The sequence below is a fragment of the Aquarana catesbeiana genome, linkage group LG13, assembly GCF_042186555.1.
Source record: "Aquarana catesbeiana isolate 2022-GZ linkage group LG13, ASM4218655v1, whole genome shotgun sequence".
NCBI classification, from domain to species: Eukaryota; Metazoa; Chordata; class Amphibia; order Anura; family Ranidae; genus Aquarana; species Aquarana catesbeiana.
Genome location: NC_133336.1, coordinates 80,805,982 through 80,822,004, shown reverse-complemented (window position 1 = coordinate 80,822,004; position 16,023 = coordinate 80,805,982). Strand labels below are relative to the sequence as shown.

Below are 16,023 nucleotides of genomic sequence, written 5' to 3'. Positions count from 1 at the left end.
GGAGACCAAAATGTAACTTGGCCTCAAAGCAAAAACGCTTTGTGTGGCGGAAAACTAACACTGCACATTACCCTGAACACCATCCCCACAGTGAAACATGGTGGTGGCAGCTTCATGTTGTGGGGATGCTTTTCTTCAGCAGGAACAGGGAAGCTGGTCAGAGTTGATGGGAAGATGGATGGAGCCAAATACAGGGCAATCGTAAAAGAAAACCTGTTAGAGTCAGCAAAAGACTTGAGACTGGGGCGGAGGTTCACCTTCCATTAGGACAATGAGCTTAAACATACAGCCAGAGCTACATTGGAATAGTTTAGAACAAAGCATATTCATGGGTTAGAATGGCCTGGTCAAAGTCCAGACCTAAATCCAATTGAGAATCTGTGGCAAGACTTGAACATTTCTCTCACAGACACAATAGCTTGAGCTATTTTGCGAGGAAGAATGGGCAAAAATGTCACTCTCTAGATGTGAAAAGTTGGTAGAGACATACCCAAAAAGACTTGCAGCTGTAATTGCAGCAAAAGGTGGTTCTACAAAGTATTGACTCAGGGGGGCTGAATACAAATGCACGCCACACTTTTCAGATATTTATTTGTAAAAACAATTGAAAACCATTTATCATTTTCCTTCCACTTCACAATTATGTGCCACTTTGTGTTGGTCTATCTATCACATAAAATCCCAATAAAATACATTTATGTTTTTGGTTGTAACATGACAAAATGTGGAAAATTTGAAGGGGTATGAATACTTTTTCAAGGCACTGTAGTATAAAATACCGCTCCAAAGGCTTCCTCATGTAACAAGCCATAGTGGCAACAGTAAAATCTAGTAGTTCTTGTGCAGTCAAAAGAACAAATAATATACCCACGGAAATCTGGTTGTTTCACAAATGCTTGTTTTCTGGATGTGTTTTTGAATCCATACATTTTCTTTTTCATAGATATAAGGGTCCTTCTGCCCAGTACGCAGCATGCTGGCCCACCAGCAATTGGGCAGCAGAGTGCCAGGCGCTGAAACACACACTGCATTCCAGAACCAGCAGTCAAAAAAAGACTGTACTGTGAGAGAGAGTTATCTCCACCAACGTTACAACTCCCAGAGCGTGGCACGGGAGTCTGGTTAGTTAATTACCATCAATATGGGGGTTAACTTTTACTGACACTGACCACCAATGCAGGGGGCTTGGTGAAGTTAACTTATACTTCCACTTGAATGGTCTGTGTAACTTGACGCAACGTACCTCAATGCATGAAAATACATACTGTGGCCCTCTATAATTTGTCAAGCTGACCACCACTGTCCTAGAGCATATTTCAAGCTTGGTGAAGAATGTTCGGGCTGCATTTTGCCAAATAACCACCACTTTTTTTTCGCTACAAAATATAATAGGTAGTTTAAAATAAAAAAATAATCTTACATTCCTTTCTGTATTAAAAAAATACCTGAATTTCTTGTAGACTATCCTCATCTCGGATATCTTTCTTTTCTAGTCCATCACCACGTAGAAGAGCCTCTAGAGTGGTCCCCTCTGACATAACATTGTCTTTCCGTAATGGATAATCCACATCTGGTGAGGAGGAAAAAAAGTGGTTAAATATTACCTTCGAATACAGCCTAAAAAAGGGGGAATTAAGTTAATTCTATTTTAACATATCCATATATGGGTTTTCCTAATATTTATTATTTTATTTTATTTATTTCAGGTACTTATATATCGCCGTCAATTTACGCAGCGCTTTACATATACATTGTACATTCACATCAATCCCTACCCTCAAGGAGCTTACAATCTAAGGTCCCTAACTCACATTCATACATACTAGGGACAATTTAGACAGGATCCAATTAACCTACCAGCATGTTTTTGGAGTGTGGGAGGAAACCGGAGTACCCAGAGGAAACCCACGCAGGCACACGGAGAACATGCAAACTCCAGGCAGGTAGTGTCATACAGTCAGCTGACCTGTGAAAGTTCTTATTTAGTTAGGTCGTGGTACAATTAGAAATAATTAGTCTCATTCAAACAGTTGCTGCCATCATGCTTTTGGGAGGCTAGCTGTGACTTTCTGCTGATTCACAGCCAGCAACCCACAGCGCATGTTGACTGGACCCAGAGCCTCCTTGGACACGGGGGGTGTGTATAACTTCTCGCCTAGACTAGAAGAGCGGAAGTAGGAGCGAGTACTTGTCAGAAATTGGTACCCGTGCCAAAGTGGTAGACCGGGAGGAGGAAAAGCTGAACTTCCAATTTTAGGTGAAGGTCAGCTTTAAAGTCTAACCAAAAATACAATACAGGATGTAGAAAATTGCTTAGCCAATTTGATGTGGTTGAATGGAAAATGTAAGCTTACCTTAAATATTTATCAAATGTTTAAAAGGTATACAGAGATTTTTAGGCAGCAACCCCCCACCCAAAGATGTGCTCTGGTGGTGGCATTTTAAGTATTTTGCAAACCATAAATCCACAGCTCATCCAAAGGACCATAGGGTACTGGTGCACATATTTCGCAGTAATATAACCAGCTTTAACAACTTTCTTTTTTTTTTAAAGATATTTTTATTGCAGTTTTGCGACATACAGACATAAAACAAAAGGCACAAACAAACAGAAACTACAACACCGAAAACAGAATGCTTCTAATCCAGCATATCATGAAAATCCAGGCAGTGTGCAATAATAAACCAGAGATTGCATCTACCAGTGGATATAAACATCAACAGAGTAGTAAGTGATACGGTTTTTAAACAGCCTGGGCATATCAGAAGTTCCTGTTTAATACAACACTCACAAGGTGAACCCCTTTCATGGTAGTACAGGAGAGAGGGTCAGTGGGCTAGCCAGCCATCTGCCCCATATTTTGTGGAACACTTTAGTCCTCTTATGGATGTCAAGGTAAGTTTATATAGAGGCAGTTAATCATTGACACATTTCAGCCACATATTCCGCGTTGGGGTCTCTGACCCTTTCCACGTCAGCAGGAGGAAGTCACCAAATATGCCCAGCAGACAGTTTTTAGGGTTCACTATATTTGGCAAACCCAGTGCAGAAGATATAAAGGAGACTATGTTAACCCAGAAGTCATGTACCAGTGGACAAGTCCAAAAGCAGTGGCGAAAATCAGCAGTTTGTCCGCAACCGCGGAAACAGTCAGCAGAGTTGGATAGTCCCATTTTATGCAGTCTAGCAGGTGTGAGGTGTGAATGATGGAAAATTTTTAGTTGAATCACCCTGTCCCTTGAGGAGATAAGAGGTTTTGAACATATCACAGAACTCAGACCAATCCTCTTCTGTGATAGGGATATTAAAGGAGGCCCACCTCTCTTCAGTCTTCCGAAACTTAAGGTTAGTGCCTGTCATGAGAGTGGAGTAATAGGAGAATATAAGTTTTGTCTGGACTGAGTCTCTCTGAAGTTTTTCCAGGTCAGGTGTCTTAATAGGACTGAGCAGAGAACCAAACTGAGTACGTATAGCATGTCTGAGTTGGTAATAGTAAAAAAAAGTAAGTCGAGGGGAAGCCAAAGTCTGTTTCAGTTGAGAAAAGGATTTAAAACCCTGGGGTGTATATAGATGACACAGGTATTTCACTCCCTTTGATGTCCATCTAATGGGGTCAGGTATAGAACATAACTCTTTAAGGTTAGGGTTACACCACAAGGGATTGTTGGGTAGGTCTGCCATGAATCGGTGGATATTTTCGCAACTACCGTTCGGAATAGGGAGAGGGAGGTTTGGATTATCAACATGCCTGGTCTAGGTGGTGTGCATCCCCTGTAGACAATGTTGTGGAGTGTCTCAAATGAGGAAACTATGGCTCCCTTAGTAGTGGTACAGGCATTATCAGAGTTAGGGAGCCAATCATGGATGTTAACCAGCTCGGATGCTGGGTAGTAAAGGTAGAAGTTAGGGAATGCCAGACCTGCCATGTGTGAGGGGAGGCGCAGAGTTCCTACAGCAACTCTAGGGGACTGCCCGTTCCAAAGGAACGCAATACAGATGGAGTCAATGCTTTTAAAAATGGATTTGGGAAGTTTGCAAGGGGAATTAGCCATAACATAACATAGTTTAGGTAAGTAAATCATTTTAAGGACATTGGCTCTCCCCATGAGATCCAGGGGCAGATCTTTTCACCATTTGGTCTGTGTCTGTAGCTGTAGCAGTAGGGGACCTAGATTATTGGCAATATACAAGGATAGTGATAACTGAACTATAACCCCTAGATATTTAAAAGAGGTAGTGACTTTCAGTTTAAAGTTTGAGTGATTCAGTTTGGTGTAGTGGAAATAGGATAGATTTATCCCAGTTCACCCGGAATCCAGAATAGTCACCAAACGTGTTAACTTCAGACAAGAGGTTATCAAGAGATGTACGAGGGTTCGCTAGATAGACTAGAGTATTGTCAGCATAGAGGGATATACGCTCTTCAATGTCATTTATAAGAAGACCCTTAATAATGGGAGAGCTACGTGTCAAACAATGAATCAGACTGAGACAGAAGTACAGTTAAATCACGCTTGTTTAATAATAAAAGTAAAAAGAACAAACGTCAAAATATAGCCAAAGTTCAGTAACCAGAATGGATAGTCAGCTATGCCAGAAGCCAGGGGTCAATGTAGTGGAACAGCAAGCAGGATCTGGAGCCAGCAGGGATGTCAGCAAAGCAAGTCTTGAACAGGATTGCAGGAGATAGTTTCTGTGATGTTGATCAAGGCGAAGGCAAAGCTCCTCTGGACTGGACGGCTTAAGTAGGCAGGAGTGACGAGCAGGATATCATCAACAGCTGAATTGTGGAGAGATAGGAGCTGGCAATTAGTTGACAGCTGAGCGGCCAGCTTAGAGAAGGAAGGGCTGACTCCAGCCCTGACACTACGGAACCTTACAGCAAGGGGCTCCATAGCCAAAGCAAACAGGAGGGGTGATAAGGGACACCCCTGCCTTGTGCCTCTTGTAATCGGAAAGGGCTCAGTGACCTGAGAGTTAATTTGCAGCCGGGCAAGCGGTGATGTGTGGAGTAGCAGTATCCATGCAATGAGTCGAGGGCCAAACCCATACAGTTGCAATACCTGAAATAGATAAGGCCACTCTACACTATTGAAGGCTTTGCAAGTGTCTAGTGACACAATCACACGGGTAGAGGTACAATCATGGGGATATGTCAAATTGTGGAACAATCTACGAATATTCATTCTGGTTGAACGGCCTGGTATAAATATCCCTTGTTCACTCCCAACCAATTTCGCAACAACCCCATTGAGACGATTGGCCAGGATTTTAACATCCACATTAATGAGAGATATAGGTCTATAAGAGTCACATTTGAGCGGATCTTTCCATGGTTTCAGTATCAAAATAATTAAAGCCTCTCTCCTAGAAGGAGGGAGCACCCCATCTTTCAGGACCTCGTTATATGTATTGAGTAAGATGGGACTCAAGAGGTGTCGAAATTGTGTATACCATTTGGCTGGAAAGCCATCTAAGCCCGGCGTCTTATGAGTCGGGAGTTGCGAAATTGCCAGGGAGAGCTCCTCAACAGAGAAAGGTTCGTCCAGTTCAGTCCGGTCTTGGTCAGAAAGTCAGGGAAGCACCGTCTGGGTCAAGTAGTCGTCCAGCTGGGCATCAGAGTAGTGGGCCCTAGTAGTGTATAAGTCATGATAAAAGTTAGAATCCTAGGGATAGAGATGGGAGTACGGTCCGACCTAGTTAGATATGCAAGTAGGCGACCTGCCCTATTGCCGTATTCGAACAACTTCTGAGCGACATAGAGCATATACATTTTTTAGTGAGGTCCAAAAGGCGGAGCTCATATTCTCTATGACTATGTAGCCATGAGGTCTGGGTAGCCGCATAAGCATTCACAGCATATGCTGCCTCTGCAGCTACCATCTTATTTTCTAGATCTTCAGTACACTGCTGGGTGTTCTTGCACAGAATTCCAGTAATGGACATAAAGGTGCCTCTTAGTACAGCCTTAGAACCCTCCCAGGCAGTGGAGGACTCAACAGTGCTCTGATTTGTACACCAATAATCCGCAATGTTCTTCCTGTAGTCATTCTGTACTATCTCATCCTCCAACCAATGGGAGTTCAGCCGCCAGACAAAAGTGCTTGCGTTTGGCAGGAGGGGGAGATCCACAAAAAGGGGGGCATGGTCAGGCACCCCTCTGCGAAGGTAGGAAGCCATCAGTAGAGAATGTCATATCTATACATGACATAGTGTGGAAGGAGTCAGAGTGGCAAGAAAAATGGCACTCCTCTGGGTGCTTCCACCGCCACAGCTCAGTGAGACCATACACCTGGGTCCAGTCAATAAATGATGGGTAGGGTCTACCCCAACCCCCCAAGCAGTCCATGGCATGATCAAGAACATCATAAAAGTCCTCAACATAGAGCAGGCGGCCAGGGATTCTAGACAGCAGCATCAGGGATAAATTGGAAAGTAGGCCTGAGGAAAATGGAAGAGGAACAAATATGTTCACTAATGTAAATACTACAGAGATAATTCAGATAGTAAGTATAACAAATCTCCCCTCTGGATCCATCTTAATCCACAAGATTTCAGCTGGGAGGGGTTTTGCTAGCAGTATAGAAACCCCACGGGAGTAGTTGGTATGTGTAGTGTGGTACTGTGTAGCCAGCCAAGGGCGTTTAGAGGACCATAGTTTAGCATTGGTGAGGTGAGTCTCTTGAAGGCAGACAATATGTGGCTTATATTTTTTAAGGAAGGAGAATACCAAGGACCACTTAAGAGGTGAGTTAAAACCCCTGACATTCCAACAGATCGTTTTTAGCACATTAGCCATATTCAGTCATAGGCAGCATAACAACATAGGGAGGATCATGGGAGATGCAACACAACCTATAAAACATTGCACAAGAGAGACACTGAAATAAATGCACTGTAGCAACAGAAATGAATCTGCAATAGGAGCATAAAAAACAGCAGCAGAAAAAAAAACCTTTAGAAGTCCAGCCGGTCTCAACAACTAAAACTTGAGAGGGGCCAAAAAAGAAAAAAAAAGCCAAAGTCCCTTTCCCCCATACCCTGCTCAACCATCCCAAACATAGAGAGCTTTGGTTCCCTAAACAAGGAAACTAAAACCTGTGTCCTCGCCACCTACTGGAGTGGGGGAGGTAGTGGGTCCAGAAAGGCTCCCTGTAAGGGCAAAGGTTCCATCTGGCAGTATATAACAGCAACATGTAAAAGAGGGAACAGTGGTAGTCAAATAAGCCAAGGCAGGGGTTGGCCGTCGATTAGGACAGGTGTTATAGCCTACAATGGCATCTGACAGTTCCGTCACACGGGTAACATATAGCAAAAAAGGGAAAGAAGGGGAGGGTGCAGTCCTCAGGTCATCTGTAGCAATGGAGTGTAGGAGGCAAAAAGAAGGATAGGGTGACCCACAGGCGCTTGCGCTTGCTTCAGGAGAGATGAGTAGTGAGGCAGAGAGGAAGAAAATCTACTGAGTACAGTATTAGTTGCGGCGTTATCTAGGTTTTTTCAAAAAACAAGCATCTATCCAGGCCATAGCATCCTTTGGACAAGTGCAGAAGTGAACTTTACCCTCATGGATGAACTGCAGCTTAGCAGGGAAGAGCATCGCATATGGCAGGCCCTCAGCGCGGAGGCAGTCTTTTGCGCTGGTGTTAAACTTAAGCCGAGAAATCCGGATATATGGAGATATTGTTATCTTTAAACTTGAGTGGGCCCTTTTCTCTAGCAAGGCGCATGATAGTGACTTTGTCTTGAAAATTGAGGATTTTTGCAATCAGGGATCTTAGGGGGGCCCCAAAGGGAGGATGACGTGGGGGGGGGGCGATGTGCACTCAATCACAAAGGCATGGGACAACACTTCCATCCCAAAAACAGCGCTACAGACATAAGCAGCCACACTCATGGACTCCAAGCCAAATCCCCAGTTTTACCAACTTTCTACATGTTTTGTAAGAACAGGTCTGCCTTACTGAACAGTTACAAGTCTAATGATAAACTCTGGCCTAAAAAATACAAATTAAAAAAAAATCTATTCAAGTATGTGTTTTTTATGTAAGACTCCATTTACACCTGAGTGATCAGCAGCTACTTGTTTTCTTTAGCACAGAGAACAGCAAAGAACAGAAGCAAAGAACAGAAAAAAAGGTGAAAATATTTTAAAGGCTTTAACCACTTCAATACAGGACACTTATACACCTTCCCACCCAGACCAATTTTCAGCTTTCAGTGCTCTCACACTTTGAATGACAATTACTCAGTCATGCTACACTGTATCCAAAATTTTTATCAGTTTTTTTTCTCACAAATAGAGCTTTCTTTTGGTGGTATTTAATCACCGCGGTTATTTTTTTTTTGTGATATAAGCGAAAATTTTGAAGAAAAAAAAAACACTTTTTTTTTAGTTTCTATTGTAAAATTTTGCAAATAAGTAAATTTTCTTCAAAAATTTGGGCCAAAATTTATACTGCTATATATCTTTGGTAAAAATAACCTTTTTTTTTTTTTTTTTTTTTTTTACAATAACTTATCGTATTGACAAGTTATTTCTTAAACACAGCATATGCATACTTGCAACTGCACCCAAAATACATTCTGCTACTCCTCCTGAGTACCAAATGTGAGACTTTTACACAGCCTGGCCACATACAGAGGCCTAACATCCAAGTAGTACCTCCAGGTGTTTTAGGAGCAAAATGACACATATAATTTCATGACGACCTATGTCACTTTTGAAGGCCCTGGAATACCAGGACAATGGAAACACCCACAAAATGACCCCATTTTGGAAAGCAAATACCCCAACGTACAATCTTTGAGGCATTATGAGTCTTTTGAATGGTTCATTTTTGTCCAGAAGTTTTCAGAAATCATGGGAAAATAATTAAAAACGCATTTTTTTTTTTACACAAAGTTGTCCATTTATAAGATAGTTCCAACACATAGCATGTACATAGCAAAAATTAAACCCCAAAATACATTCTGCTACTCCTGAGTATGGCGATACCACATGTGTGAAACCTTTACACAGCCTGGCCACATACAGAGGACCAACATTGAAGTAGCACCTTCAGGCGTTCTACGAGCATAAATTGCACATCTCATTTCTCAACCACCTATTACACTTTTGAAGGCCCTGGAGCACCAGGACAATGGAAAGGCCCACAAAATACCCCCATTTTGGAAAGCAAACACCCCAACGTATAATCTATGAGGTATAATGAGTCTTTTGAATGGTTAATTTTTTCCAGACATTTTCGGAAAACACAAAGTTATCCATTTATAAGATATTTCCAACACATAACATGTACATAGCAAAAATTACACCCCAAAATACATTCTGTTACTCCTCCTGAGTATAGTGATACCACACGTGTGAGAGTTTTACACAACCTGGCCATATACAGAGGCCCAAAATCCAAGCAGCACCTCCAAGCTTTCTAGGAACATAAATTACACATATAATTCCCTGACTACCGATCACATTCTTGAAGGCCCTGCATATTTCTAACACATAGTATGTACATACCAAATAACAAAAGATTACCTGTGGTTTTAGTAGTGCAGTGGTCCACAAAGGAAAGTATCGGTTCAGGCAGCAGGCAGGGATGTGGTCAGCGACAGCAAAAGCAATCGTCCAGGCAGCAGGCAGGAATACTGTCCATAGATACTACAGGCAGAGATACTGTACAGCACAGCCAAAGCATTGGTCCAAGTAGCAGGCAGAGATGTCCAGGCAGAAAATACTGTCCATAGTCAGTAGAGGCAGAGATATGGTCAGTGCAGCCAAAGTATTGGTCCAGGCAGCAGGAAGAAACATAGTCCATAAAGTCCTGGGTCACTACAAGCAGCCATATGGTCAGCACAGCCTAAGTATTGGTCCAGCCAGCAGGAAGGACCATCAAGATTAGGGGCAGGGGGACAGGGGTAGAAGCTTCTCCCACCCAAATCTCTTTGAAGCAGACCCTGTTCTGGGAACACAGAAAACCAAAAACGGATTTTCTCTACTCAGAACGCTATTCTAATGCCCCTCACATATTTGAAACCACTGTGTACTAAAGTAGAAGGGCAAAAGATCAGTCCAAGTGGCAGGCAAAAACATGGTTGATTAACAGGACGAGGTTGGTGCACGTGGAAGTCAGAAACGTGGTTAAAGCAGCAGGCAAAGGCATCGTCGGTAAACAGGCTGAGGTTGGTACATGTGGAAGTCAGAAACGTGGTTATAACAGCAGCCAACCACATCGCGGTATACAGGCCAGGGTCAGTTAACATGGAAGGTAGAAACATGGTAGCAGGCAAATGATCCACACAGGTATTTGAAATGGGTAAATGGCAGTCTGTTATTAATAAGGGGAACTAATATCTGATGGATGTGTGATAATTTCTGAAGCAATCACCGATACACAGACCAGATTGGGAGGGACATTGGGGACAATAATAGCTGGTATCTCTTCTAACTTCTCCACTGCTGCATACACGACATCTCTTTTGGAGTCTTCTTCCGGATTCTGTGGGGGGAATGTTATAGGGAAAATGTTGCTCATGAAGTCGATTCACACTATCAGAGCGAATGCTTCCTGGGGCGGGTCCTTGTGTTAAATCAGGGCAGTGACAATGTCTTCAATATATTTGATGTAGGTGATGGGTTGGTTTTCGGGTTAATTTGATAACAGACAAACAAATTGAACAGGTGCCATATGAAACAGACTAAAATGCAATTTTCTTATACCAATAACTGGACTTGCGGGTTGACAAATATGGTTGTAGCATCTGATCATTTAAATCCACCTCCATATACAGATTGTAGTCATGGACACATTCAGGCTTTACTACGGGGCCACGTCTTCTTTGAATCTCCACCAAGGTGTAATTGTGTATAGTAGTCATAATGTGAACATCTTTCTTGTCCCGCCACTTCATGGCCAACACTTCCTCATTCCTCATGAATGCAGATTCCCCCTTATGTAGCCGTTTTGATAGTAAACTCTCTGGGAAGCCCTTCCTAATTTTTCAGAAGGTACTGCAGGCCAGGGTTTGTTTACGATACAGGTGACGGAAAAGGGGTATCCTTTTTTGAACAGGGGGTATGCAAGATCCCAGATAATTCTACCACTGGTTTCAATATATGTTGGGCACTCACGGGGCTGGAGCTGGGAATCTTTGCCTTCATAAATCCGGAAGGCGTACACATATCCAGTGGCTCGATCACACAATTTATTCAATTTCAACCCGTACCTGACTCTCTTACTTGGAATATACTGCTTGAACTGCAGCTGGCCAGTAAAGTGGATAAGGGATTCGTCTACACAAATATTTTGGTCGGGGATAAACACTTCAGAAAATCGTTTGGTAAAAGAATTTATTAGGGGGGCTAATCCCCTACAATTTATCGTGGTTGGCATGATCTTGGGGAGGGCACTGCGAATTTTCGTTGAAATGTAGGAAACGCATAATCATATTGTAGCGTGTCCTGGACATGACAGCAGAATATATGGGCATGCAGTTCATTTTTTTTAATTGTAAGCCCCATATTAAAAGTAAGGCCCAAAAACAATTTGAATTTGTCTAGTGTGAGATGTCGCCAATTGAACATAGGACGAATTAGGGTTGGCAGCAATAAATTACTCTGCATAGAGATTTGTTTGGTCCACCATGTACTGCAACAAATCTTCGGGGAAAAACAAATGAAAATAGTCCAATTGTGAAAAATTTGAAGTGTTGGGATGCACACCTGGCTGTACGGTGAAAGGGGGGATTATAGTGGATCCTAAGTTAGCAGACAACCATAAGGGGTTTGCCAGAGCATCGGGAAAGTAGGACTGGGCCTGGATTCTTTGGGCTGGATGTGTAATTCCAGTACTGATACTGGGCTCCTCTTCCTGGGGTCTAGCGCTGCTGGTGGTAGGCAGGTCTTCTGATCTTGGTCCTGATCTCCTTATTCTTTTAGGAGAGGCGATTTCCTCTGCTGACTCAGACTCTGATCCATTACCCTCTACTGCTACTACTACTCGTATTCCAAACCAGAATCGGATGATGGGAGCTCCCTGCTGCGCTCATCATCCAACATGGTAAGGAGGTTATATGCCTCCTCAGCTGTATAAACTCTTTGAGACATGATGGCGGTACTTTTGGCAGGCCTGTGTGACGGAACTGGTGGTGCTACTGACAGCTCACTGAAGGCGGGCCTGTGTGACGGAACTGGTGGTGCTACTCTTACAGCTCACTGATGGCAGGCCTGTGTGTCGGTACTGACAGGTTACTGATGGCCTGTGTGGCAGTACTGATGATGGGCCTGTGTGGCAGTACCGATGGCAGTACTGATGGCGGGCCTGTCTGACAGATGGGCTGTGACAGATCCAGATGGTACTGATGTCGGTACTGATGGCAGTACCGGTGGCGGTACTGGTGGCGGCCTGTGTGACAGATCCAGATGGGCTGTTACAGATCCAGATGTTCTGTGTGACAGATTCTCTTTATTGGGGGGGGGCGTGTTGTGCAGACAGTAATAACACAGTAAAATGAAACACTCACAGATCTCTCCTTCTCTCTCCTCACATGATCGCCACGGTGCGCGCAATAGCGGAGCATCCTGACCGACGTCATATGACGTCAGGTCAGGATAATTAAACCACTTTGCGCATGTCATTATATAATATGGCAGGTGGGAAGTGGTTAAAGATGTTCTAAATGCTGAGACTACCAAAGACGTAAATGGCACAGAGGATTCTAGAACTGAAATAGGTCTTAACACAAACCTGGGCCCAGAGTATGGACATTAAGGTATTTAACTGCTCCCGCCTGCCGTATAGACAAATGACGGTGGTCGGGATTCTTTCTCTTGTTCCGGGCCAATGTAATATAAGGTCTCCCAGTCTCACCACGTGCAGCGATCGCTGGCACGCTAGGTCCCGCGATGATGCGTCTCTTTACCCATGTGATCAGCTATGTCCAATCACATGTAAACAAGAAAATGCCGTTTATTGACTCTCCTCGCCTCACACTGACAGAGAGTGAGGAAAGGAGAGCTGATCAGCGGCAATGCCTCACAGGGAGACCTGTACAGATAATCAGGGCACTGATTATCAGTGCAGCCCCCGTGCCCAGCAGTGATGCCAGTCTGTGCCCATCAGTGACACCAATCTTTGCCCTTCAGTAACACCAATCTGTGCCCATCAGTGATGCAAGTAAGTGCTGCCTATCAGTGCTGCATATGCTGCACTAATGTGCCTCCTCATCAGTGCCCATCAGTGCAGCCTCATCAGCGCACGTCAGTGAAGGAGAAAAATTACTTATTTACAAAAATTTAGGACAGAAACTAAGAAAAAAGTTTTTTTCCCCCCAAATTTATGTTTTTTTAGCAAAATATAAAAAAACCATCGATGATTAAATACCACCAAATGAAAGCTCTATTTGTGGGGAAAAAATGATAAAAAATTCATTTGGGTACAGCGCTGCATGACTGCGCAATTGTCAATCAAATTGTGACAGCGCTAAAAGGTGAGAATTGGTCTGGGCAGGAAGGGGTAAAAGTGCCCAGTAGGCAAGTGGTTAAATATTGTTAGAATTTTTAAACAAACCATCCCTGACCTCCCTAGCTGCATGTACTCTACTGTTATCATTCCAGATCATAAGTCTCTAGCGGCTTAGAGACACCAGCTTTGTGTTAATATTAAAGGGCTGCTGGGGTGCCAAAATCTGCTCTTGATACAAGGTGAAGGGCAGAGACGACGTGATTTCAGTGCTTCCACTGTGAACTTTAAGATGAATTGCTCCACAAAGCTTATAACTAAAATGTGAATTAAGGCTTGTTTTTAAACTTCTTTTCCAGATTGTTCAAAATATGTAAATGCTTTAGTGTTTATAGTCTGGGCACAGGTTGACTAAAACCCCGTCCTGCTGAGTGTATACATATATGTGACCTCACAGAAGAGGGTCTTTATCCACTGGGCCACATACACTATATTGTCAAAAGTATTGGGACACCTGTTTTCACACGCACATTAAAGTCTCATTTTTATTTTATTTGTTTAGCACAAAATTGAAGCAGGTGATACCATGCTTGGGATTGGAACCGATGGTCTGAGCGATCCTAGGTAGGAGTGCCACCACTAGGCCACTAAGATGAGTACTCATTTTTTTTTAGTTAAAAATAACAAACCTGTTATACTTACCTGCTCTGTGCAGTGGTTTTGCACAGAGCAGCCCAGATCCTCCTCTTCTCGGATCCTTCTTCAGTGCTCCTGGCCCCTCCATCCTGTTGAGTGCCCCCACAGCAAGCGGCTTGCTATGGGGGCACCCGAGCCAAGCCAAGGCTCCCTGTGTCCATTCAGACATGGAGCTGTAGCCCGGCCCCTTTCTCTCTTCATTGGCTGACTGACTTTGACAGCAGAAGAGCCAATGGCGCCATGCTGCTGTCTCAGCCATTGAGGAGGGGAGTCCCGGGCAGCTGAGACACTCCTGCAACATCACTGGATTTAGAGGGACCTTAGATAAGAGGGGATAAGGGGGGCTGCTGCACACAGAAGGCTTTTTATCTTAATGCATAGAATGCATTAAGATAAAAAAAACCCTCTGCCTTTACAATCACTTTAACTTTAATGGCGTCCCAGTCTTATGCCCCGAACACACGGTCGGACATTGATCGGACATTCCGACAACAAAATCCTACGATTTTTTCAGACGGATGTTGGCTCAAACTTGTCTTGCATACACACGGTCACACAAAGTTGTCGGAAAATCCAATCGTTCTGAACGCGGTGATGTAAAACATGTATGTCGGGACTCTAAACGGGGCAGTAACCAATAGCTTTCATCTCTTTATTTATTCTGAGCATGCGTGGCACTTTGTCCGTCGGATTTGTGTACACACGATCGGAAATTCCGACAACGGATTTTGTTGCCGGAAAATTTTATAGCCTGCTCCCAAACTTTGTGTGTTGGAAAATCCGATGGAAAATGTGTGATGGAGCCTACACACGCTCGGAATTTCCGACAACAAGGTCCTATCACACATTTTCCGTCAGAAAATCCGACCGTGTGTACGGGGCATTAGTCCGTAGGCCCACCCTTGCCAGCTAAAACAGCTTCAACTGTTCTGGGAAGGCTGTCCACAAGGTTTAGGAGTGTGTGGGAATGTTTGATGGTCTATGGGAATGTTTGACCATTCTTCCAGAAGCACATTTGTGAGGTCAGGCACTGATGTTGGACACGAAAGCCTGGCTCGCAGTCTCAGCTCTAATTCATCCCAAAGGTGTTCTATCAGGTTGAGGTCAGGACTCTGTGCAGGCCAGACAAATTCCTCCACCCCACACTCGCTAATCCACGTCTTTATGGACCTAAGAGCACGCTGTACAGGCTCTCACAAACTATCGGAAAGCAGGAGGCCCAGTTCCCTATCACGCTGTGATAGCCTGTCATTGTCTATCACAGTTTTCAGTCACTGTTCAGCCTGCTTATTTTTTCTCTTCTGGAATGGAGAAAACTGCACGTTGTATCTTTTTCTCCTTGCTAGAGGAGAAAATAGCTAGATCAGGGTTTGATCTAGGCCAGGGTCAAAAGTCTGGGCCAAATTTCAGGGTCAGTATATTTTAGTTAAGATTTTTTCCTTTTTTTTTTTTTTAAAGCAAAAAAAAAAAAAAGCTTTTCTTCGTGTGTGTGTGTATTTTAGGTAGGATAAAAAACAAAAAAAATGTGCAAACTAATAGCATACACATACAGTGACAAGAACAAGTATGTGAACCCCTTGGCATCAGCTAGTTTTCAGCCGCAATGCGCCTGAAAATGTGATCTGATCCTCATCTGGTGTAAACAGCTCTCTTGACGTCATTCTACAGCATGTCCATGGGGTTAGGGTATATACTGTGACTTGGCCACCCTAAAAGCCTCATTTTCTTTTTGACTAGTCTGTGGTAGATTTACTTTGATGCTTAGGGCAATTGTCCTGCTGCATCACCCAACTTCTACTAAGCTTTAGCTGGCAGGCAGCCACCCTGACAATATCCTGTAGGATATTTTGGTAAACTTGGGAATTAATT

General features: G+C 43.5%; 1 protein-coding gene across 9 annotated transcripts in view; it reads right to left on the bottom strand.

The window, feature by feature from the left end:
- DPF3 (double PHD fingers 3) overlaps positions 1 to 16,023 on the bottom strand; it is a 458,181-nt gene that overhangs the window by 212,270 nt on the left and 229,888 nt on the right. For all 9 annotated transcript variants that reach the window (XM_073610451.1, XM_073610453.1, XM_073610448.1 and 6 more), the window contains one exon: positions 1,446 to 1,570. In XM_073610451.1, the coding sequence (XP_073466552.1) occupies positions 1,446 to 1,570 (125 nt within the window). The remainder of the gene's footprint in view (positions 1 to 1,445; positions 1,571 to 16,023) is intronic.